This window comes from Plodia interpunctella, chromosome 12 (assembly GCF_027563975.2).
Source record: "Plodia interpunctella isolate USDA-ARS_2022_Savannah chromosome 12, ilPloInte3.2, whole genome shotgun sequence".
Classification (NCBI taxonomy): domain Eukaryota; kingdom Metazoa; phylum Arthropoda; class Insecta; order Lepidoptera; family Pyralidae; genus Plodia; species Plodia interpunctella.
The window spans coordinates 7,648,520-7,673,897 of NC_071305.1; the positions used below are offsets into that span (position 1 = coordinate 7,648,520).

At 32.7% G+C, this 25,378-nt stretch overlaps 1 protein-coding gene across 5 annotated transcripts in view; it reads right to left on the reverse strand.

Annotated features, from left to right (window-relative positions):
* Window positions 1-25,378, reverse strand: part of ASPP (Ankyrin-repeat, SH3-domain, and Proline-rich-region containing Protein) — a 275,934-nt gene that overhangs the window by 113,713 nt on the left and 136,843 nt on the right. For 3 of the 5 annotated variants that reach the window (XM_053752603.1, XM_053752606.2, XM_053752605.1), the window contains one exon: window positions 22,809-22,867. In XM_053752603.1, the coding sequence (XP_053608578.1) occupies window positions 22,809-22,867 (59 nt within the window). Of the gene's footprint in view, window positions 1-4,825; window positions 5,186-10,446; window positions 10,698-22,808; window positions 22,868-25,378 lie in introns of those variants that run through there. The other 2 variants (XM_053752607.1, XM_053752604.1) reach the window with 2 other exon arrangements.

A 25,378-nucleotide genomic window follows, 5' to 3' on the forward strand; every position in this document is an offset into this window, starting at 1 on the left:
CACATTAAACACGAACAGACGACAAGATACATGTGCCTCTGTATTGTCTACTTACCTGTTGCAATATATTATAACATATTTGAAGAAAACTAATTATACGAGGTTTTCATTTTTGATGGAATTTTGTCAACTTGCCGAAACCGTGGCACGGTAACTTTAGTTCACTAATAATCAATACTTGCATGGGAAAAATAAGTTCGTGTAAATTTTTCAGATCTATTATTATTTTCTAAACATTTTAATGAATTTTGTTTGCAAAATAAGGAGTGAGTTTTGCAAATTTTTCACAGAAATTCTGGTATCATTGACATAATGCTCCTTTTCATCCCTACTTTACGGCATTGAAAGAAATAACGAATTTTTCCTTAATATTGCAATTTTATTTACGTTAGGAATATCAAATTCACGCCCAACTTTTTTTAATATCTCACATCAGTCAAAGTTATCTCGCCTAATCTCGAGAGCGGCGTAAATTTCAATATAGAGGGTGTTCTGAGAAAATGACTGGGACGATGTCAACACTCGTTATGTTATGATGATGTTACATGTCAAAATTACCGTTGGTCTCCAATCTCAAATATATTTTTGGCGAGTTTATACTCATGAGTTTTTCTCGACGTTTTATGACAGTAATATTAAAATGTTTTTAGATTTTTTTATAGAAACATAAAATTAGCAAGCTAGCTAACTAATTACTGCAACCAGATTGTTTTAATATTCAGTTGTCCGGTAATGGCAAGGAAATAGACTAAGAATGTTTATCATTATTTTCGCTATTACATGCACAGGCAAAGGCGTATCTAATAACAATGATAATAATAAAAAAATATAACAGTAGACTGACACAAACAAATTTTAATAACAATTAAAACAAAACCTTACAATAAAAATAAACAAAATCTTACTAGCTTAAGTAATAAATATTACAATTTACAAATCAAAATATTTGTATTAACGAATAATACAATAGAAATTCATAATGAAATAACAGTTTACACTAAAACTAAACAAACTTGCATATGATTCTAATTACATTAGGTCTTCGACAGATACGTGTGTTCTAGCTTAAAAGGGATATCAGATTATTGTATCTTATCTGAATCTTACCTCTATTTATAGCCTGGATAAGTATCTGTTAGTAACTGGTCAAGCAGATCTTGATTCAATGAAATTTAGACACTCATATTAACACGTTATTTTGTTTAATATGCAATATGATTGTAATTAAGTACCTAATATTTTTGTCGAGTCGATGGGCTATTTAGATGGTATCTAACGTTGTCTTATATGTTAAATAGTTACCATTTAAACTTGTAAGTTATCTAGAATTGGACCTAATAATAAAATCTCACTTACTAATTTCATATTTACCTGTGTAACTTTCGTTTCGCTTATTTTAATTTTTTTACCTTTAGAATTTGCTGGTATATCAATAAAGAGTACTCTCATACTAAAATTTATATGCAAAGCTTATACGAATATCGATAAAGCCGATGGTTCCTTGAACGTTATTAAGAAAAAAAAATTGTATAACGAGTAGGTAAAATATGACGGACATCATTTATGTCATTGATTCAAGATATTATTAATAAACATTTAATTCTCTGATTAGGTTTGGAGTAGTATATCTTTATTTTGTCCTTCTCTCTCTTTTCAGCATTTGTCATTGAAAGAACGAGACAATACAAAGAATAACTATTCCGAGGCTAATCAGAGAATAACATTTTTATTAATAAAGGGGCTAATGTTGCCAGCCAAGTAGATACAGGTAAGACTGTAAGGTTCTAGAAAAACCTCACACTAAAAGCAACTTTCCTAATAGTCCTGCTTTTCATTTCATTTTCAAGAGGATAATCACCTTTCACGACATTGAGATAAATAAGATGTCACGAGATAGACAGCGCCTATTTCCGACTCCTGACGTTCCATTTTCTTAAAGCTCTAGCCAGACAACATTGAACATTATTCTTATATTAATAAAGTATTTAAGATCGGAAAATGTAGTCTAGTTTTCACGCTTCGAAACGAGATGCTCGTATCAATTTTTCTCGTATGTTATGAAGATCTAAATTGCCTTTGTTAGTTGGAGTTTGACGAACGAAACTGTGGTAAAGCATATTGTGAACGGTGCAAACTAAATTCAATTCTAATATAATCAAAATAAGGTGTGATTTCGATTAAAAAGTTAAATTCCAAATTAAACTGAGAAACAGAGTTAGTGGTTTGGCTACACTATGCTATAAATTGTAACTAAAACAGCGTTGTTAGTCTTTTATCAAAGAAACATACATTTTGAAGACCAACTAACCGTAAAAAAATTCAGTTTGAGTTGAAAATGAAATGTTTCTCTTGTTTATATTTTATACTGAGATCAAAGGAGTTGTAGAAAAATCGAATTTTACGTTACTATTTCATGTTACTGGTTGGGCACTCACACGATTACATAATATGATCGCACGAAAAGCTTACTTATATATTAACATTTGCACTGAACATTGAATACTTCAAAACAAAACTTTTCTACAACGAAATGCGGGGAAATAAAATAAATTGAGTGTTTGTTTATCAACTCGAGAACCAAAAATACGTAGTTTGAGAAAAACAAAATGCATATAAACTGAAAGTTGGCGTGCACCCAATACACACAACGATAAAAATCAAATCATCCAAATAATGCAATTTGGTATCCTAGTCGCGAAAATATTTTTATCTCAGCTCGTCATTGAACAATAAATTATTCTATCATCATTTACGATTAGATATATAACGTGCAAAGTTTTGATTACGTTAGACATCGATTTGCATGTGCATACGATTTGTGTCAAGCAGTTCTCAGATTCAAGTTTAATGCAGTAACATACAAGTTTCAGAGTGAAGTCATTATCAAACTAATTTCTCCTCCATGCTTTTGATATCTAACGTGATTTACCTACCAAAGTAAACGTGGCTGATTGCCACATTGTGGTCAATGACAACTACTACACACGAGTCAGATTGGTATACAAACTCACGTGGCATGAGCATGATTCGAACCTAGGACCTTTCGGTTTACACTAATCATTACACCACCACCGCTTCAACTTTACAAAACTTTTTCTCTATTTATATATAAAAGTATCGATAACTCGTGCCATATCCGTGAAAAATGTCGGGACTCGTTAGTCACATATTAAATAGAACAGTTACAATCATGGCGGCAAATTCTGTTCTCTCACGAATGAAAGACAACAAAAGAAATGGGGCGCTGTCGTCCAATTAACATTTGATACACTGTACTTTGAGACTGCATTGTCCTGGTTAGCGCATGGCACATTTGTTTTTTTTTTAATTGCTCGCTATTTGAAAATGGAACACGTTGAATATTCAAACATTTATTTTCTTTTTTATTTATGATTCAAATATTGTGTGACGACTAGTGAAGTGTTGTAATTTTAAGTATTTTGTTAGTATTTTTTATTTGTATCATATTTATTACTTTGATTGGATTTAATTGTGGCGGATTCTTCATTGCTATAAAACTTCGCGAATATCCTATTCAACTGATCTGAAAGTTTGTGTTCTAGATTAATTATTGCTTATATTCCATTTTTATGTATCCTTCAACTATATCACCAAATTGATACCTCGTTTTCTTAGTTAATTAATAATTTAATCCTAGAATAGTTATTGAGATAGAAACAATTCTATTCAGCTTTTAATATGAATTCTGAGCGCAGGACAATTCTGCAAATGAGTTTCGAATGAGCGCTGCAGCCGAAATGTTAGTGCAAAATTAGACTAACTTTAAATTAAGAAGAGATCGCTCATAGGGTGGCTGTGATGATAAATTTAGTGAAGACAAAAATAAATATAATTATGTTGTAGGCATCTATAGGCTGCGGTGACTGTAAGCTTGTTTAACTGCTTTATAGTAAATAAAAGTTTTCCCATCATATTTTTTTTGTTTTATTTATTCAACTTTATTGTACAACTGTAGATTGTACTAGATGTTTTTATTTTTATGTGCAATAAAGAGTTATTATAGTTACTGTTGTTTTATGTATAAAATTATAGTTTTAGTTTTGATGTATTCTAACTTTCTATGGTTAAAATGGAGTGATATGTTACATCTGGGTTTGAAATTGCTACAATTGAATTTATCTTACCAATTGAACTGAGATTTAATTCTACCAGAAAATCTTATTTTATTTTTTAAGTAATAGTGGGCAAATAAGCATGCGAGTTACCTGATAGCAAGCAAACATGGGCAGCGTTGCCGACTTTTTGACATTTTAAATTTGTTGCATTCGCATGGTGCCTCTATACGACAAAATTGCATTAACAACTTTATTAATACACACAGAGGCAGCTTATAACGTAAGGCTTCGGATTTTACGCGAACATCAGTTGGATGTCATAATTAGTTTGTTAGTTGATCAATAATTTGCAGTCATTATGGCTTCTTTAACTTAGACACTAACGTTGAAATCAGATGTTATTATTTATTGAAACTTTCATTATGTCTGATAATTAAATTGTTTAAATCTCAAGTCTAGAGGAGCTATCGAGTTTTTTCTTAGTACCGATGTCTCCTCTAGCGCATGGTATGGCATTAGACTTATGTTTTTATCATAATTCTAGCGACCAGCCAGGCTTTCACCATCATTTATATATGTACGTACAAACATTCGAGAATAAATGGGCTAAATAACAGTGAAAATTACAACAAAATACAATACAATACAATACTCTTTATTGCACCAAAAGCGAAATAAAAAAAAAAGAAATAGCACCAAATCCATTTCGTGATTTAAAAGAATAAAGCATGTAAGAGTACTCGACTTACCTTCTTATATCCTGCGAGACGCAACGCCCTCCCCAATTTAGCAGCTCTTGTAGTTGACAAATACACCACACTGTTCTCCAAATTTGCTGTTTCATCTTTATCCATAACGCTGATCTCTTCCAAAACCACTTTCGGCACAAATATGGGGTTTTCGAGTGTTATTTTCTCACTCGAATCATCACTATCCGGATATGTGATCAAATAATTGTCGTGAACTTCGTCACAGTCGAATTCACTGACTTCAGTGAACGCAGTCCATTTTAGTCCACTTTTTAGTCGGCCGCACTCCATTCTGTCTATCTGACTTATTTAGTCACTATTTGTATAGTGGGCGTATTCGGTGTCTGATAACGATCTTATCTAGTCAACATGGATTGTTTGGATTTATATTGTTAATTTGTTTTATTCTTAGTTTCAATTAGCTTAATTTGAGGTAGGTACGAAAGTTTGTGAACATTTTTTGATTAATAATAGTGATCTTGCATTATTCCCATAAATTCCCAGGAGTGTAAAGACTCAAAACGCAGAATGAATTTAATTTCAATACCTGCACTTACATTTTTATTATAAACTGCCACTTAATTTTGCCAAGCCACAATTTTCGTTCCGCTTTCACAAAATAAATTATTTAAAGCGTATCTTACAAACAAAATTAAAACAACTTAAATGTTGTTTTAATTAGCCACTAGAGGGAGCTACTTTATAAGCGGACGAGGCAGTTTTACCCGGAGCTGGAATCAAACCCTGATTGCGCGCATCTTATGAATTTTAAGTCGTCCATTTCACTCGACACGACTACTAAATAACCCGTTCTATTTTTGTTGCCCATTCCAGAAATGGAAAGAAATATACAATGAATTTAAGAGAATTTAGTGTAAAAATAAGTACAAAAAGTAATTACCTATAAAACATTACTAGGTACAATAATTATACAAATTATCCACAAGCATATATTGCTTTTTATAATGATTGATTTGAAAATCTATGAGTTATAATTTTTATGGTACCTATCATATAACACCTAAACGAGAAAAACGTGCTATACCTGTAGTACATTCACGCGAACGAAGCCCCGGGAAAAAGTATATTAAAATATTTCAGAATGACGATTTGTGACAGTTTAAAATCTGCGTAAAATGGCGGCCAACGCCAGGTGGCGGCGACAAGGGTCAACCTCTTGTGTCCTATTAAAAGTCTGTTGGGATTTCGCATACGATTGACCCAATTTTATTAGATTTTTCTGCTAATAGATTTAAAAGGGCAATCCTCTGGTGAAAATTAACCCTTTTTTTCTTGACAATACTTAATTTTAATTGAAAATTATTTTGAAAAGAAATAAAAAGAATCGTATATAATATAACTTGTAATTAATAATGTGTATTTATAATTATTGTAATTTGAATAATTTTGTGTGTGTAATATGTATGTTTTTTTTCTGTTTGTAATATATTTATAATTATGTAATGTTATATTTTTGTGATATATTTGTAATTTGTGACTGAATAGTTTTATGAGGTATATGTAAATGATTGTTCGAATGATAAATACGATAAATGATTTGTTTTCATTTGTACTACTTATATAAGTAGTTTTCTTTAGTTCGAAATTAAGCTTGTATTGTTCTAGTTTTTAAGAAACATTTCATTTAACTACTAATCTGCTAAATAGAAAATTTTAGTTTTCCTTTGAGACACCTGGAGAAGGTGATAAACAGGCACTGATTTATTACTGAATTGGAAGTGCTTGTAAGTTTGTTTATAAGAGATAATCTTCAGAACTACTCAATCGTTATGTAAAATCCCTTCTCCAGTAGGAAGCTGAAGTATTTCTGAGTTTTTAGTCTAAATTATTACTTTTTAGTTCAACACTCTCACGGAAGTTAAGGCCCGTACGTACATAGCTAGTCTCATTCAAATTCAAAAATCTTTATTATATTGACGTAAAAAATTATTTAAAACTAAGTCTTCCAAAGCGCAAGCGAATAAAAAGCTGCGCAACAAACTTCACCGCAGTCTTTTCATCTATTTTCTGTTTGACCTACGAACAATGAACATATGTATAAAATCCGCGGCTAACTACGCACTAGTATCTAAACCAGTTTGAACCAGTAACTAAACAAACTCTTCAATGGAGTGCAGTAACTATATATTAAGTAGGAATGCGATGAAGTGGCCAAGTGTCAAGCGTATGATTTATTCCGTCTGCCCAGCGCATATCGTCTGAAAGTTAGTGCCAAAAGTGACTTGGTTCTCGTCTAGTCAAAATCCCTTCGTCAAATCTCAACATTATTTCAAATTTTTTTATAGCCTCTATTTTGTATCCTACTGCTGGGCAAAGGCCTCCCCTTCTGTCTTCCAAGGTCCATATTCTGAGCCATTTGTTGCCATTTGTTGTTGCAAATTAAGGTGTAATAATAAAGCGGGATAATTTCGTCAAAAGCAAATAATAGAAAAAAAAAACTCATTAGTAATTTTCACAGTTTTAATAAAAATAAAAAAAACTAAATTAGCCGAATTTGATTGAAAATTCGAAATATCTAATTCATAGTTTTATCCTTTGTGCAAAAGTATGCCGATATCGTGTCTTTTTTTGCTTCCTATATCTGAAAATCTAACAAATCAAAACAGAGCTGTGCACAGGACAGCCAATTCTTGAGTCAAAAATCGGGACATCTAGCAACACTGTGTTTTACATATTATTACATCCCATGGGAAACAGTCATGATAATATATGTACAGTCAATAGCACATCAAGTTACCCTGCATGAACCTCTATGGCATGGCGCGGTAATAGCGGCGAGTTTGCAATGAATTTGGGTAGGATAACGTGTTGTTGACTGTACTATGTACTATGTATACTATGTAACGTGTTGTTGACTATACTATGCAGAGTGTGGATTTCCATAATGTGCTGTCGACTGTACGAACAGAGGGTTCACCGACCGTTAGTTTTGTTCCGTGACATTTGGAAGCAACTTGTTGTGTCGGCTTTGAGTAGGGTTGCCAACACCTCCTTTATATAGCATATTATTCTAAAATATAGTAATTATAGGCAATAATACTATATTTTAGAATCATAGCGTCAGTCAAAAAACAAATTGGAAGCTAAACATAAATTAAACTAAACATGGTACTGATCGAATAAAATAAAAGGAAATTCTGTTATTTTATTTTTGTGGTGTCTTTGTAATATAACTAGCAGACCGTCCTGGCTTTGCTCGTGTAAAAACATAATATATTATACACATAAATCTTCCTCAGGTATTACAATGTCAGTATTTCTTCTTCTTTTCGAGTCAGTTATTGCTACCACTGATGTCAGAATTTTATTTATTTAAGTAGGTACTTATTATAATTTCATATTTTCTAATTAATTCCTAAAAATACTATATTTGGTCTGATATAAATTGGTAACCCTGGCTTTGAGATTTATTTGAGCTGTGTTGTGACTGCGATTAGTACAGATTTGTAAGTTCGGGCGGACATTTTTGAAATTTTGGTAGACACGATACACGTCATTCGTGATATAACAAGCATCTAGATTGAATATAATTTACGTTACACATCTTGTTATTTAAATAGATAACATTTCCAATTTTTTTATCGATTTTTATGAATTGAAAAATTTACGAATAGGCAACTTGTTTTCAAATTAACTGAAACTTACTTTAATATTGTTTTAGTCTAATGCAGTTTACATCTATAATTCACTTTTGATTTTTCAATATGTAAGTATTTTTTTATATTTGTTAACCCAAGGTAGCGAGGTAGCTACCTCAATGCAAAATTTCATAAAAATTGGCACAGTTGTTTGAGCGTGAAGAAGTAACTTACATAGTCACAAACTTTATAATATTAGTGGGATAAACCACGTCCAATTGACTCACAGTTCTTTCTGTCACTCTCTCGTCTATGTTCCCGGTTGCATTCGGGGCTACAACCGTCACAGGACCGTCATTTAGTTGAAATGGCGCACTTTGCGTTTCTCTGCGTAGGTTAAAGTTAACGTCAAAGTTAACAGCTGAAACGCACTCTTAATTGACAAATTGTATCTACCGTACTAAACGATGTTCAATACACATTGTTTGATTCACTCAATGAAATCGTCGCGGGTCCCAAAACTGTCAACAATATTTTAACACACGATAGACAATGGGCTTGTTTCACATGTTTTGACAGCTACACACTGATGTTGACGTACCAGATGACGTTATTTTGTATGTTTGGTTTCGTTGAGTTTATACAAAGTGTTCCTGTCCAATTTATTCCCGATATACTTGATGTTGCCCGGAACTTCGCTCCAGTGGAATTTTTTTGGATAAAATATAGCCTATAGCAATCTTGGATAATGTACCTGACTAATGGTGAAATAATTTTTGAAATCGGTTCGGTAGTTTCGGAGATTACCCGTCTCAAACTTAGAAACTCTTTATAATAATTGTATAGACAACTCGATGGTCCCCAAATTTTCTTGATATATCCCATAAATGTGATGTTACACGATCGATTTACGGACATAAAAATAATCATTTGAATAATCGAGGTAAGGTAATTATTATTTTTTATGAAAAAGAGCAAGATAAATTAATCTTTGCTAAACATGTTAGATTATATATTTCAGTTTTATCTAATTAATAATTACCTAAAATATTTCAGTTTTCAGAAATCAAAATAAAATTTACGAAAAGTCCACAATGAAAGAAAAATTAAATTCATAAAATGAAACGTGTTCAAAATATATCATTTATCTTCTATCGTATTATAAACAAAATTCAGAGTGGTTTATAGAATTGAAAAATAAACCTAAAAATCTTGATTTTACATTCTGCTGACTGCCTGACCTCAAGCCTCTATACGATATGATATATTATTGCCTATCAGCTTCCAAGATCAGGTATCTCTTAGTATATCCACGAGAGTATGTAGGTGGTCTTATGCTAAGGCGGAAACACAATAAATTTATGGGTTTGGAAATTATAATTTTTTCATCTTTTATATCCTCTATTGTAATTGTCAATACAATATTCTATAATAATCAATAATCCTAAAATTTAATACAAGCGTTAATTAACCAAAATAAAGCCACGCGTTATTAACAAAGCAGTGTTGAAAGTGTCGAACGACATAATTGTCAGTCGGGTTGATTGCGGGGAGGCAATTTAAAAACAATTTACGTAGAGTGATAAAATTTGACAGTTAAGCTGATTTTGTATCTGTTGGCGATGTACAGTGATGATTTAGTTATTTTTCACGTGGTAATTGACAAAAGGCGAAATTGAGATGTAATTAAAAATTATAGATTCGATTAATATTATTCCGATTAATACATTGCTTCAAAACTAATTGGTAAAAAGTTTATTCAGTAATTTTTACGACGATTGTAAAATCTATGATTTTATATACTCACTTATTTCACATAATACTAATTTATTAGACAGAAAATTTAAGTAATATATTTTACAAATCATACACTTATCATAACTCGTCGTTGGAAACACAGTATAAAAGTATGATCGTATCGAAGACTAAATAGTATTTTCTTTAAAAGTAACTCGCTCTTTATATAACATATTAGACGAATAAATCAATCGAAGAAAAATCTACAAAATCCATTATTATTACCTAGACGTCATACGTTAAACTTATTCCAAGAAAAACATTCGCCAAGTTCACTCTGAATCTAACAATATCAAAGTTTTTGAAAAGGTAATGAACTGTTTGTCAAAACAACGATTAATTTTGTAACTGGCTGGAAATTACTGACACAAAAACACTTAATTTAAAACTTTTTAAATGTCAAAATGAATTGAAAATTACAATCACAGATTCGAAATTCGAACACGAGGCGACGCGCGCGCTCGCTCAGTTTGTCTCAACTGACCGTTCTAATTTTGAAATGAAGTGGATTTAATAACATTGCGTACATTTTCCCTGTTTTCACTGGCGACATTAGTGATTCACCCATTCATTTTTTTTTAGTTTTTGAAACTTGGAAATCTTGGCACGAACATCAGACACTATTCGACCTCGTAAAAATGAAGTTCTTTTCAAGATAAATAAATTAATTTGGATCACAGAGCATTGACATCTTGGCAAAATGTACCTATGGGTTTGAAACGGTTTGAATTTATAACAAAGAAGCAAATTCTAGCCACAGTAACGAAAATATCTTCGAGCAAAATAACTACTTGAAATCGCAAAAAAAACAATATACATACCTATGTGCCTGGAATAATGTCTCTTAATAAAATCTGGAATGTAACGCCGAATGGATGTGGAGAGTAACTTTTAAAATATAAAATTAACGTGTACGTAAATACTGAAAATAAAAATGTCACCTACTTTCCTGTAGTGAATCATCCATCATCCTTGAACTCACCTCGCAGAACTATAAAGTTTAAAGTAAAATATACGTTATTTACCGTATCACGTCCTTGGACTACAAACGTGGGTGAAAACTTCTAATGCACCAACCATAATGTTTGTTTACATCGAATTCTCTGTAATGGATGTTAACGAGATAGTTCATCAAATTGTTTATTGCTTCCGTTTTTTTTTTACTACATTGAATTGATATAAGTAGTTTCTAATACTAACCCCTGCTTGTATTTCAGGTAGATACAATTGATTCCACTTTACGTAAATGTCAGACAAGTGTCAGACTTAGCTTAATTACTACAAATATTTTAAAAAATTGCTAATTAATATAGTGGCTGAAGGAGTTTGTTACTCACATAAAACCTACAGGACAGATTTCGACGAAATATTGCACACAGAATATTACCTGGAAAGTAGCCCGGTGCTGGCAAAAGTAAATAAAAAGAAGAAAAATAATAAAATTTGAAAATAGAAAACGAAATATTCTAGAAACTACGCCACAACTTAGGCTTTGTTTATCTGTATTTAGTATTCAATTAATTTGTGTTCGGTTTATCTTTTAAATCCGGCATAATCTTATAGCGCACATGTGCTGCCCTCTGGGATTTCGTTAGCGGCAGAGAGCAAATATTTGCCGAAGGAAAACATTTATTTTTGTTTGCAAAGGCGTTAGACGCTGTACGGCCTTTTTGCTGTTTCATTTTTGAGCCTGCCACTGTTCAGATTTGTTTAGGTTTTAGAATATATACCTATTTTTTGTTTTGAAATAAATTATTTGCAGGTATTAGTAGGAACGACATTGTGTACTAACATATTTTATAAGCACTACTAATAAAATGAGTCATTGTTACTTATAAATATTTTAAAAAAACATTCATTTATTTGATTTGATAAATTATTTCCCTTGGTGAAGTTTCAAAATATTTTCCATATAAGAATGCAACACTTGCGACTCAAAAATTATATTCATCAGTCAGTTTACGTGCTATGGTTTCGGTACACTTAATATTTTTATTATCTTAAAATAAGCCTGTTTGATTATTTTATAATAAATTTAGCTAAATTATTTCTATCAATGATCTTGTGCGTGATTAATTAGACCGTGACGAAGATATAAATTATATTTTCTTCTGATCTCTTAACATCTTTAACATATCACTATGCATTACAAACAAATACTTACGATATAAATTGTAATGTAAAACTTCATAAAACCTGTGGTATTATACTGGAGCGAGTCTCGGAGCTAAATCCGGAGTCAAAGCAAGCGTGGAGCACCCTTCAGCTACTGAACCCTCGCTTTCATCTCAAGATCCACCTGCCTTCGACGTATTATTACCTCCTCTCGTATTTTCTACGATATGCGCCTTGTTTGCGCAGAAAATTATTCAATTAATGACGATTTTTGTGATAAGATTAGTTCTGCTGAATGTATTAATGAAAAACAAAACGTTTGTGTACAGCAAATCGCTTGTTAAAGAGTTATCAAACAAGGAAAGTTCTGGCTTATTCACGTAATAACCAAATAATAGTTTCGGTACTTTCAATAAAAAGTAACAGCTTAGAAACGAAACTCGCAAAACTCCTCAACCTTGGGTATAATGACGTTTTCGCGTGCCATCTCCAATTTGGACACACGCTTGGCTTCCAGACAGTAGCAGTTGGAATTAGGCTGGTAATGATCACACGCGATTCCCAGGCTTTGCGTGGAAATTTGCATAATGCGACAAAAAATGTATTATAAAATTAAACGTTACAAATTGAAACACAAAATCAGATACTTGGATACTTTTGAGTTACTTCAGTTACATCTAAGTTACGTGATAGTCATCTCGTACCGTCCATAACGTAAAAAAATATCAAATATTTAACGTTGAGTTGACCGGCGGACCCAAATAGGTATGTATGGTTGGCTGGCGACGTCTCACTGCGAAAAGTTTCGCGTATCGAATTCGTACTGAAACCTCGCACAAAACACTCGGAGAAATAGAGCAGTGACCAATTTTCATGATACAGTTGGCTTGTGTACATATTTATGAAGCGAGTGATTTGCCATTATGATAGCCCATTCATCAGAACTGTCAGTATATTCAGTCCTAATGCAATTGGGCGCTCTATTCATTGACGGGGCTTCAAAAAAAAAGTAACTTTTTTTATTGGCCGCATTCTATGTTTTTTTATGACTAACTGCATATTGCTACTTCACAAAGACTTTCGGCATGACTATCTATACTCTACCAGTGAACTAAATTATATCAAAATTTGTATTGTTTTTTTTGTATTTGTATGTTAGCGCTTCTCCAAGTGCCCAATTCTTCATCCTTTCAATATAAACTAGTATATTATAACACCACACCATATATGCATGCGAGACTTGAAATATTGTACTTTAGCAAAAATCTAGTTATTCATAAAATATATTAATATCTAAAAATGTAGCATTTAGAGCTGAAACATTGAACAGCGCATCAACCCACACGAATTTACTGCAAACTAGCCGTTAAAACCATTGCACAGAGGTCAATGCATGACACCTGACATACAGTAGATTGAACCATATCTCAGAAGTCGGAAGTGTCCCGGGTGGATCGCATTTGATACAGTTTATGAACGAGAGACACCGTGCAATTGCCAATTGCATATGCATGCGCAATGTAAATTATGTCATAGGGTTGTAAATTCATTTTTAATATGGAACATGGGAACTTACGTAATGTATTTTAATTTAATTACTGTGTAAGAAATGATGTATTCGTTGCATAAAGGAAATAAATCCTTAAATGTATCTCTCGGAAATAAATTTCAATATGAATTTCAGTAGATTGAAACATGCGAAATAATGATCAACCGAATCGCTTATTAATATTAATTAAAGTCATTTATTTCGCCCCAGGCAAGTTGTCCAATTTAATCGCAATAATTTACAAGCTGCAGGCGTTTTATCGGATCACCGCTGTGATAGAGAAGCATATTTCGTTGTCCTTATTATAATTCGACGAACTGCATTTTCCATTCTAATTTCAAAAAATGGTAATCGACATTTATACATTTACAAAGAATAAACAGGGAAAGCAAAAATGACTGACTATGGAGAACTAGTGCAATATACTTGTAAATTTTATCCTGTATTCACTTTTATTAAATGGAAGTAAGTAAACCGCTTGTAGTTTGATAATACTTTGATAATACATTCAGATTTATTTATTTTAAACCTGGAAGAGCAGCGAGTCTCCTAACCATTATTTAATTAATAATAGAACACATTAGCATCAACACAACTTTTTTCTCAGGTCCATTTCTAATTCAGTTTTTCCGTGTGTGTATTGCACACGGGGCCTACCTATAGAACTATTGGTCCGGAATAATCCAGATGTGGGTATCATCCGATATACAGATTCACACGGCTGATCTGCCAAAATCGGAGGCTAAACGTTGATTCCAATTAGTAAACCACAAAGGATTTGGGCTCTGCAATTTGGTTGTTTAGTCCGAATTTAGAGATACTTCCACAAGGGCAGATAAATAATTGTAGAATTGATGAATTTACCATTCTTATCGATAAATCATTAACCAAACTTGAATTAAACTTTAATACCAAATTAACTTAAGTTTCAACAACTTATGTATTTATTTTAATTCTATATCGTATATTAAATATATGTAGATTAGTCAGATACACAATCCTTTAAAATAGAATTGCGAACGTTCAATTTCAACGATGTTTGCTAAGCAAACTTGAAAACCGTAAAATAGAATATCAGATCAGTTTTGTTATGATTTTGAAAACGGATATAATGGATGAGTGGATTCTCTCTGTGTTTACCGAATGTTAACTTAAAGTACTTATCAATAAAATATTGTTATCAATAACAAATACAATAGACAAAGACAATATAATTCCAAGAAATGCGATAAAGATCACTAAAAAATAATTATCTACCATAGACGGGTTTATGCCAATTTATTCCCGAAAAGTCTAACAACCCTATAAGCAAGCAGAGTCGCAGCAACGCGTTAACTCAATCAGTGATCGGTGAATTTTCATGTAAATATGCCTAACAAGTGTCTCTCTCACCATGTTCATTTTGGTTTGTAACAAAATGTTGTCTCTTTAATTTTATTATGCCTGTATTTGTTTATGCGCCGTGTATATGAAGCTTGTTAGCTAGTACAATCTCCTTGATTGAGAAATCATAAGTGACGCTGAAGAACTCGTTAAGAAGGTATTCATATGATAAGGCTGTAATCAAATCATATTTACTTTCGTGATTTTATCTTGTACAGAAGTTGTAAGATGTTTTGTATGTATGTATAATCATGAATATAGGATATTCTATTACAGAAATAACCATACGATATAATATAAAGTGTGATGTCGTGTGACGAATGATTATCATGCCAAACTACTACTCGGCTTTGATGACCTCGGTGGCGCATTAGTAAAGTTCTTGCCACTGAACCGAAAGGTCCCGGGTTCGATTCCCGGTCGGGTCATGATGGAAAATGATCTTTTTCTGATTGGCCCGGGTCTTGAATGTTTATCTATATATGTATTTGTTATAAAATATAGTAACGTTGAGTTAGTATCCCATAACACAAGTCTCGAACTTACATTGAGGCTAGCTCAATCTGTGTGATTTGTCCTAATATATTTATTTATTTATATTTATTTACTAATCTAGAGGTACCGGATTCAATCCCCGGTCAAAATGAAAAATGATTCTATACAAATTGACCTGTCTTGAATTATCTACACCTCTATATGTATAAGTAAATATATATATATATATATATAAAATATAGTATCGTTGAGTTAATATCCCATAAAACAAGTCTCAAACTTACTTTCGGGCTAACTCAATCTGTGTGACTGGTTTATTATATTTATTATCCTCTAGAACAAAACTGATTACGATATTTTTTATGTAAAGTTCTTTGTTGTTCTCGAGTATGAGTGTAACAACTACATTATTATAATTTATCTTTTATATTATAAAATGTTCCCTTGCCGGGATTAGAGACACCAGACATCATAATACCATCATAGTCTGGCGCCGGTAATTTAACGTGGGTGCGGCAATTCATTATTTCAACATTTGACATCGACAAAACAAGGATTAAGCTAAGCTAACCCATAGATAAACTTACGAAATTCCCTTGTGAGTCATAACACCTAGTATGGATACTCACGCGGTCCAAATGCCAGAGCCATATTGAGAGTATGCAAACGTGCAAGCGCCTGTAGTAACACTGTTCCACTTTTGGATACAGACGTAATTTTAGTGATTTGTAAAGAAATATCGGCGGAAATCAAAGGGATAATAGATATTTATCCTGTCTTTTTATAGCTTTAACACTTTTTTTAAAATCTCCTAAGATTAGTTATGACTTCTTGATTACTCCTATTCAATCTTAGATCATTTAAACTAGTCAGATATTTTTCAGTCGCTTGAAGGCACCTGGCTTTTACGACTACCTACTGACATCTAGTGGCAGGTAGTCGCATACGAACTAGTGAACTAAACTGTCCACCAGTGTGCAGGTTTCCTCACGATGTTTCCCTTCACCGGAAGCATTCAATTCATGGTTCTGTAGTTAAACATTTATTGTGAAGAGCATTCCACAACAGATTTATATAGATTCTTACGTAATCTAGTATACAAAAATATCCTCCGACCGATGAAGATACACATAAAATGAAACGCATTTACAACACTTCACCTAATCCCTTATCCGTATCCGTGTGAAGTAGATGTACTCCGACACAATTGCCCTACTAAGGAACACACGAACCTGATTTAGCACTCGATGTGTGTCGTACGTAGTTTCCGTTCTCTTTAACTTGTCCCATCCAGTTTTTCTATTTGCATGCCTACTTATCGCCGTATCTCATTAAAGCTGACGTTTGCATGACAGCGACCACGACACGTTCTACCAATGTGTTAATATAGCATGTGGTTTTGATATTTGAGCATCTAATTACTATGCGACGGATAAACCTCGATAATTCAGGGTCCAACTTAGTTTAATTGGGTTGATTGCTTTTATTAAGGGCTATCTTAAAGGATGCTCTTCTTTGAAACGGAATTATGAAGCTTTAAAACGATACATTGAGATTACATCGTTAAATATTTGCTACAGCAATTGTGTGATGTTGTTATATTGAAATACATGTTTAATGTGAAACAAGCGCCACGTAACTGTCCATCTGGGTGGTAGAAAAAGGTGTTTTCCACACTTTAAAAAATCATTAATCCCAAGATCGCTGTCAGCCCAGCGTGAGTCGGAACGCGTCTCGTGTGACACCGCAATCGGGGTCACACCGTTATGACGTTTACGCCGAGCCTACGCGACAGAGCTATGAAATTATAACATCCATGAGGATGCTTGGATGCGTTGACGTGTTAGTTTGCTCTAAATATAAAAATGTTTGTGGAAATTGACATACGACAATTTTATCGTAAAGATTTTTTGGCCCACATTAAACACTAAGCTTGCGATTGCTATCGTGTGTCCGATGGACGCAAACTCAGAAACGGACACAACATACCCTTAACCGCAGACAAAGATTTGTGATCACTGGTACAATTATTTTCTCGGGCTGGGAGTCGAACCCTAGATAGCGGACGGGCGTGGTGAGAACTAGGCCACGATGGTCGTCTTCATTATACACATTTAGATAAGATTTCTATCTACACCAACCTTCTTTTTCCTGTACCATTCGTTCTTTGTCAACCACGAGAAATACTCTAAATTTTTATTCGTTCTTAGAAAAATGTAAAAGTAAAATTTTACAAGAGGAATCCTACATGTGTTATGTAAATGCTTGAGACCATAGAAGAAAAAAAAGACCATAAAAGAAAAATCTCGAGACTCATGATGATAACAAACGTACGCCACTCATAACTTTTCAACATAAAGACATAAAACTTAACATAAATACTTTATGTTAAACACAAAAGAAGAGGAATCTAAAGAGAATAATGTTAAAACAAGATGTAAGTACTTTTCATGAAACATTTTTCATGAAAAAACACAAGCTCAGGTGGAACGGACATCATAATTTATTCAGTTTAGGACATTCGCATGTTTTACGGATAACATGTTTGGTTATGAAAATGGTTGAAATACGGGTATACAGTCACCACTACTTTTAATAATAAGGATGTAAAACAGGTTTGGTTCAATCTTCTAGGTAAATATATTTTTTAATCGCATCTTTATATAATGCTTCTTCTTTCCTTGTTGATGGTAAATCTACAAACGCTCTATTAGATACTTAATATTTAGGTATAACTTATGTAATACTATACAATGAAAGCTATTATTTACCGCAACGTAAAACACCAATGTATGCCGAATCTGCTAAAGTTCCGCGAACTGTTTCGCGATAATGTGTATAGCCGGCAATATGTTTTCTTAATTATACCGTGCCGTTTCGCAAAGATGAAAACATTTTTAGCACATACCTAGTGTGTGCCTATAAATAGATTGAATTTTTATTTTTATTTTTTTAAAGACTGTTTGTGTGTCCTACTTTTGGGCTTGGCTTAAGGGCTTTTGTCTTCCTTAGGTTTTTGTCCTGGGCCCTATGATACTTTTGCAATTCAATTTCAAATTTCAATTTATAATATTGTAATATGGTTCATAGAACAGATAACTAGATCCTAATTAAACATCAAAACGCATTAATGTTAATTTAGTGTAAGGTAAATTAAATGAAGGTAGCTCAATAAAGGCAAAGGGGTTAATGAAAGTTATATTAATATTTACAGGAGCTAATTCGGATACTGCCTGAGAAAATGTGCCTTTGAACTCAATTTCCTTATCGTAGATATAATTGTGTCTTATTAACTTCGTATTTTATGTATAATTGACATGAGGAAATTAACTGTGAAAATCGTAGATAAATTAATATTTTTCAAGCCCGTTGCGGATATTTCAGATGCATTAACGAAGCATGTAGCGAATTTATTTAAATCGATAAAATAAATTTACAGATATAAATATGTCCCATTATTCATAAAATAGTCAAGGCATAGTTTAAGCTAAAATATCTTGTGCCAATATAGCACTTTATAATATTTAAAAATTGACAGAAAGAGACAAAACCTACTTTAGCTCAAAGTGTGTTTTAACATTTTTATGAGTAAGCTAGCCTCCGTTCCACTACTGAACTTTGACGTTAGCTTTAACCAGCAGAGCGCCGGCGCCGATTAAGTAAAATAGCGTACCCTTCCATTATTCTGTCTGAAACATTAACTGGTGGATTGGCTTAAATTTCGATTTTTCTAAAAAAAAAAACTTTTTTTTTTCTTTTCAAATAGTTCCATACATTAATGAAGTTTAATCGAATGCAGTTGCAAATGTCATTTACCGTAAGGAGGAGTCTATTTATAACCGCTATGGTTGGCGCGCGTCCAACTGCTCGGAATTCGATTCTGAATCGGATAATGCGAGTATCGGAAACCAACCCATTTATCTCCGGTTAAATATACAGGGTTACTAGGTATGTGGTTCTGACCATATCATATCATCCCATGGATGTCGTAGGAGCTGACTAAGGGAGACATGGATTTGGCAGCTGTTACGTAGCAATAGTATTCATATTTGGTTGTCGATTTTGGAAAAAAGTAGTCTTTGTTTAAATAAGTAGTTCAACGGTTTAGCCGTGAAAGCGGAACTGACAAACAGACATACTTTCGCATTTATATTATTAGTATGGAAGTATAGATTAAAGTAAAGGCTAGGCTGCCTAGGACATTCAAAAGGAAACATCTTTTAACTTTTTTCTTTTAATATAACTTTACACATTTTCGATTAAAAAATCATTTGAAAATTCCTCGTAAATATATTTCCCGCCAAAAAAGTGGAAAACTTAAATAATTCCATATCATGCTTAGCGTTCAAACTAAGTTCTTGCAATGCTGCAGATTTACCTCGCGTTAGACAACTAATCTACATTTAATGACAGACAGACGATCAGTCATACTCACACACATCTGCTGTGGCGTCCTGCGATCTGAATCGACGTTTGATTGCTGTCATTTCATTATACCTTACGCAGGAAATAGCAACGATAATGAAATATGAAAACAAATGCTACTTTAAAAATAAATGCTAGAAAATTTATAAAAATATAGGTACATAAACATTTCTTTGATTATAAAGCAAATATTTCCATAATAAAATTTATAAAAACTTAGGTAAAATGTTCTATTAGGTGTGGTGTACATGTTCTTAGGTAAAATCTATTGTTCTCAGGCAAAAAAATCGTATCAAGAGCAATTTTTTACGAAAAAACTAAGCTCAAAAATATATTTACAATAACAATAACGTGCTCAATTTGTGAGTGATAGAGGCGACGTATTTTATAGTAATCTTCAGTTATTATTCCGCAAATCACAGTCCGGATCACGGACCAAATAAAGTACGACCCGAAGACGAAATGCGGATTTGCATTTCACTTCTCACTATCAAATCGATTCGAAATGAAACGCAGCGAACCGTGATTGGTTGGATAGCGGTGTGGTTGTCGTTGCGTCACAATGGCACACTGTGATTGGATAGCTGCGTCTCACTGCGAGTCAACTCGATGGTGAGATGTAAATATCAATGTATCAACTTGTGTACAGCTACCATGAAGCGTGCACAGACGTATTGCGTCCGCCGTGACACATTCATTTGTTAAATTCCTTTTTCAAAATACTTTGTTGTGATTTTCTGTATCTGTATGCACATGTAATTTGAATACAATCTAGTGCCCATTTACGCCTTGCTTAAACCTTACTTTGATCGTAATATTTTTGTGTATCACGTGATTAAATATATAATTCAGCACAGTACTATTGGATTGTAATCTGTTTTGTTTGCTAATCCTAAAGCTAACTGATACTATAAATACGAAAGTAAGTTTGTTTCGTATACTCAACCAATCTTCTTGAAATTGCATACAATATGTAGTTTGAAGTACGGAGAAGGATATAGGGTAGCTTTTATCCCGAATAACCGCTCAAAACTCAAAATCGGAAATATCACGCGGACGAAGAAACGTAGGCAAAAGCTAGTAATAAATAAATAAGTTGTCTCCTCTTTGTTTTTTGCTCCGTGGCGGACCGCGGAAATAGTATAATATCGGCCGAATAGTCTCGACGGAAATGACTTTCCATTCTCAACTACATTTATATTACTTACAGTCCTTTCATGGCCCTTCATTCTATGGAAATACGCTTATGGCTCTATAGCATTGCATATATTATTCTATAATAATATATGCAATGCTTTCCCGAGTATTTGCTCTCTTTATGTTTTCAGGAAGTAATTACTTAGGGTGAATTCACTGTCATTTTGACGTTGATTTTAACCAGCGCGCCGCTGACGTTTAGACAAAATGGCAGACATTTTTCTGCGCACGTTAAAGTTAACGTCAAATTTGACGGTGCAACCCACACTCAGATAACTACTACTATACATTATGTAATGACTTTTGTAGCAATCTCCTCTGGTACAATTTTAACATAAACATTAACAGAATTTAAGTATTAAAGATGTCTTATAGTATTAGTAGGTAGTAGGTAACGATGAGCAACGAAGTTTTCTATTATAACTTCACAGTTTTATGAAAAACGGTGACTTGTAAAATTTTATTTGTAAGTAAAATGGCTCCTAGAAGCTCTCATATTTTCTATTTATGTTATATAGATCTTACCATATTCAAACTAAACTAATGACTTGCAATAAATACATTTTAATCTGAGTGACTGATTGATGAATGTAACCCATCACATCATGGGGCGCCATCTTCGAATTGAAGTTTGGATTTCAGCATACGGAAATCCTCACGACTTTGGGCCGCTATTTTCAGTTGGTTGTATCTAAGTCCGGTCCAATCCTTTATATCATCAAACCACTTTCGTCGAGGGCGGTCTTTTGCCAGGGATTTTTCCTTCAAGAATCAGTCTTAGAAATTCAAACTGAATGCAACCCAATAAGAATCGACTGTGCGTTGCTGACTTTTAATTTTACACGAAAATATGTAGTCTTCGTCAAAAATTTCATGAACGCCTGAAGCCTTTAAGAAGTCAAAAGTGAAAAGTAAATTGCAAACTCGCACGGCTTAAGCTCGCAAAGTGTAAACGTTCCTTAAAACGTATAAGAAACAATCAAGTTGAAAACCACAAATCTAAATCTGGCTCAAATGAACGAAACGTGACGACACTGGGATACCCACGAATCTTACCCTCTTCAAAGGAAATCTTCACAAAGCAACTGATTTTACCTTTAGGAATTTGCTAAAGGTCAATACGTCGTACATAATGCTGTCAATGCTATCCTCGATCCGCACTAAAAATAGGGAAAAAGATTTGTCTGGTTTCATTGTTGATTTTTTTTTTGTATGGAACGCCAGAGAAATCGGGAATCTTTAACACAATTTCATATATAAACTCCGTCATATGACGTAACCTCGTATGAAATTCTATTGGTTGTTCTAAATCTAGATTTGGTTAGTAGCAGAGTACTATTCGCACAGCTTAACACAGCTTCAGTCGAGTATAGCCCTAAATAGGTAAATAATATGCAATCGTGATTCATGAAACATAACGTACCAATTCCTCAGGTGATCCCGGTTCCTTCATACCATTGCTCTTATCCGTACTCCCCGTCTCTGTAACAATAGATAAAATATATTACTTATTATTAAACTATTACCATGATGTCCAGCTATTGATATACAATATTTTTATGTAAAATGAATTTCAAAAATTAATAACTGGGACAAATCGGCTTTATATTAAACAGCACGCTTATTGGTGAAAACAAAACGCACAGTTTTCGAGAATAAAGGACTTTTTAAGAGGCAAAAGTTTAATCATGTTGACAGGTTATTCGGGAGCTCTCGTTTATTCGAATCTTAGATAGCAAATAAATTTAACTCATTCGAAAAGGTTTGACACAAGGTATCCTTTAGTTTTGAGCGGAAATTTACAAAAGAAAAATCGAGTCAACATTTTTTTTTGGACGATCATTTCAGTGGGAATTTCGGGAGAGAGTAATATTTTCTAAAAAGGTATTTTAGATATTTTTTTTCCAATCAAAACGAATCTAAAAACCAAAAGACATGCTTCGAGTTTTTAATATATGTTAGAAATAACACAATTGTATATAAATATCAGTTCGGGTTCGTTGATTCACTTCATAGATCTACAAAAATCCCGCGCAGTTGTATCGTACAAGGAGATCTCTCTAGAAACAGACTTGGTATTCACTTCACACACTTTTAATGAAGTTACAGCAAAACAATATATTGTACCAAAATATATAAAAGTAGTATCTATGAAGAGTTATTCAAATTATTGAATATTGAACAAATCATTCAAATCATTGAATACAGACATATTGAATATTTGATTGGAGTAAATTCGTTGCTAACAAACACAATTGTTAATAACTAATAACATAGTAAATTGTCAATATGACAAATATTGAATAGCTCATCAACAGACTAGTGGCTGACAAACGTCGAGTGTCGAAAATTGGACTCATATCGCCACTTAATTGGTTTCGATTCAAACCCAGTGAGGCGCCATTTTGGACCGACTATTTGTACGCCCAAATTATTAAATAACCACAAATTTCAAAATTACATTTGCGGTAAAATTAAATTTTAATGAGATTCTGAAATGTGTGACTTCTTATATTAAAAACATGTATTTCAATACATATTACCGATAATATGAAAGTGTTAAGTAATTATGTTATAGAGAAAAAATCTGCGGAAAAATATCAGGGTTTATTCTAGCCAAGTACCAAATTCCATCGAAATTGAGCCAATAAAATTTGCGTAAGATATTACCCATACTCACTGAAATTCCGAACTTTAACTTATGAACACATTGATATTAATTAATCAATAAATCAAACTCAAACAATAAATTAATCAGAAGTGTATACTTATTTGTTTAGTCCATGTTAATTATACTCGATCAGGCACTATAAGCAAAACTCTGAAACGTTAATGTTGTGAACTTTCTGCTAGTAATATTTGCACCATACATGTTTAAATCAAACGCATTTTAATTGGCCGCTTTCATTTAAACTAAGTTCATTTCAAAATTATTTTGTTTGTGATAAATTTTAAATATTTCACGTTAAAACAAGTTTACGGAACAGTTTGTGTACAATTTTATCAAATTGCAAATTAGTAGCAATAAAGCCAGTGGTGCGCCCGAATTAATACGAATTTTAATGATCACAGAAATTTGGTTCACCAAAATGTAGTTAACATGTTATTTGGAGTTGGCACTTCGCGATAGTTTCGCTAAACGGAATGCCATGTTCGGAATTTTCCCATACTGTTCTAAAATTGAGTTCCATCCAGAATTTTGGCAATGTTCAAGCACTTTTGTGGATTTCTATAATTGGTACGAGATTTCGAAGTAATATTAATATGAAAATAAACTCGTAATGTTACTACAGATATTATAAGTCTATGGGCTAATTACATTTCGTAATTACAAAATGATTATTTATTGCATTTTCAAAAATTTGTAATAAAAATTTCAAACTTTAATAAATTTGTACAACTTCTTTTTTGGCGATATAAAATAGCACATTACATTGTATTTAAGCCTAATCAAAATTTAAAACACAAATTCCATTTTTAAATTTTAAAAAAAGCTTTCAAATATATAATCTTCATAATATTTGCCAGTTCATAATATTTGCCAGTTCATAATATTCGCCTTTCATAATATTTGCCAGTTGTAATTTAATTGAGTGTAGATCCAAACTTGAAAACTAATTTTTTTTTCGTAAGTATAATTTCCAGCCAGTGACAGTTTAAATACAAAATACCACTCACCGCTCACTCGACACTAGCAAAAGGACAAAGAAGTAACATAGCCTACTTGGAATTCGCATCCCGATTGTGATCTTTCCCACGATTACTTCGCGAACTGAAACATACTTTATATTTTAGAGTAAAGAGTTCAGTATTGCAATTGAACAGATTTTGTCATAACTTATAGAATTGACATGACTTATTTATGGAATACAATATATTTAAATTAGCATTAAATATTAACAAGTTAAATGTTAATTACCTGTAAGATTGAATTAACATTAAGCGAAGAATTATTTTACAAGAATTTTCGTAAATTTTAGCGAAATATTTGTT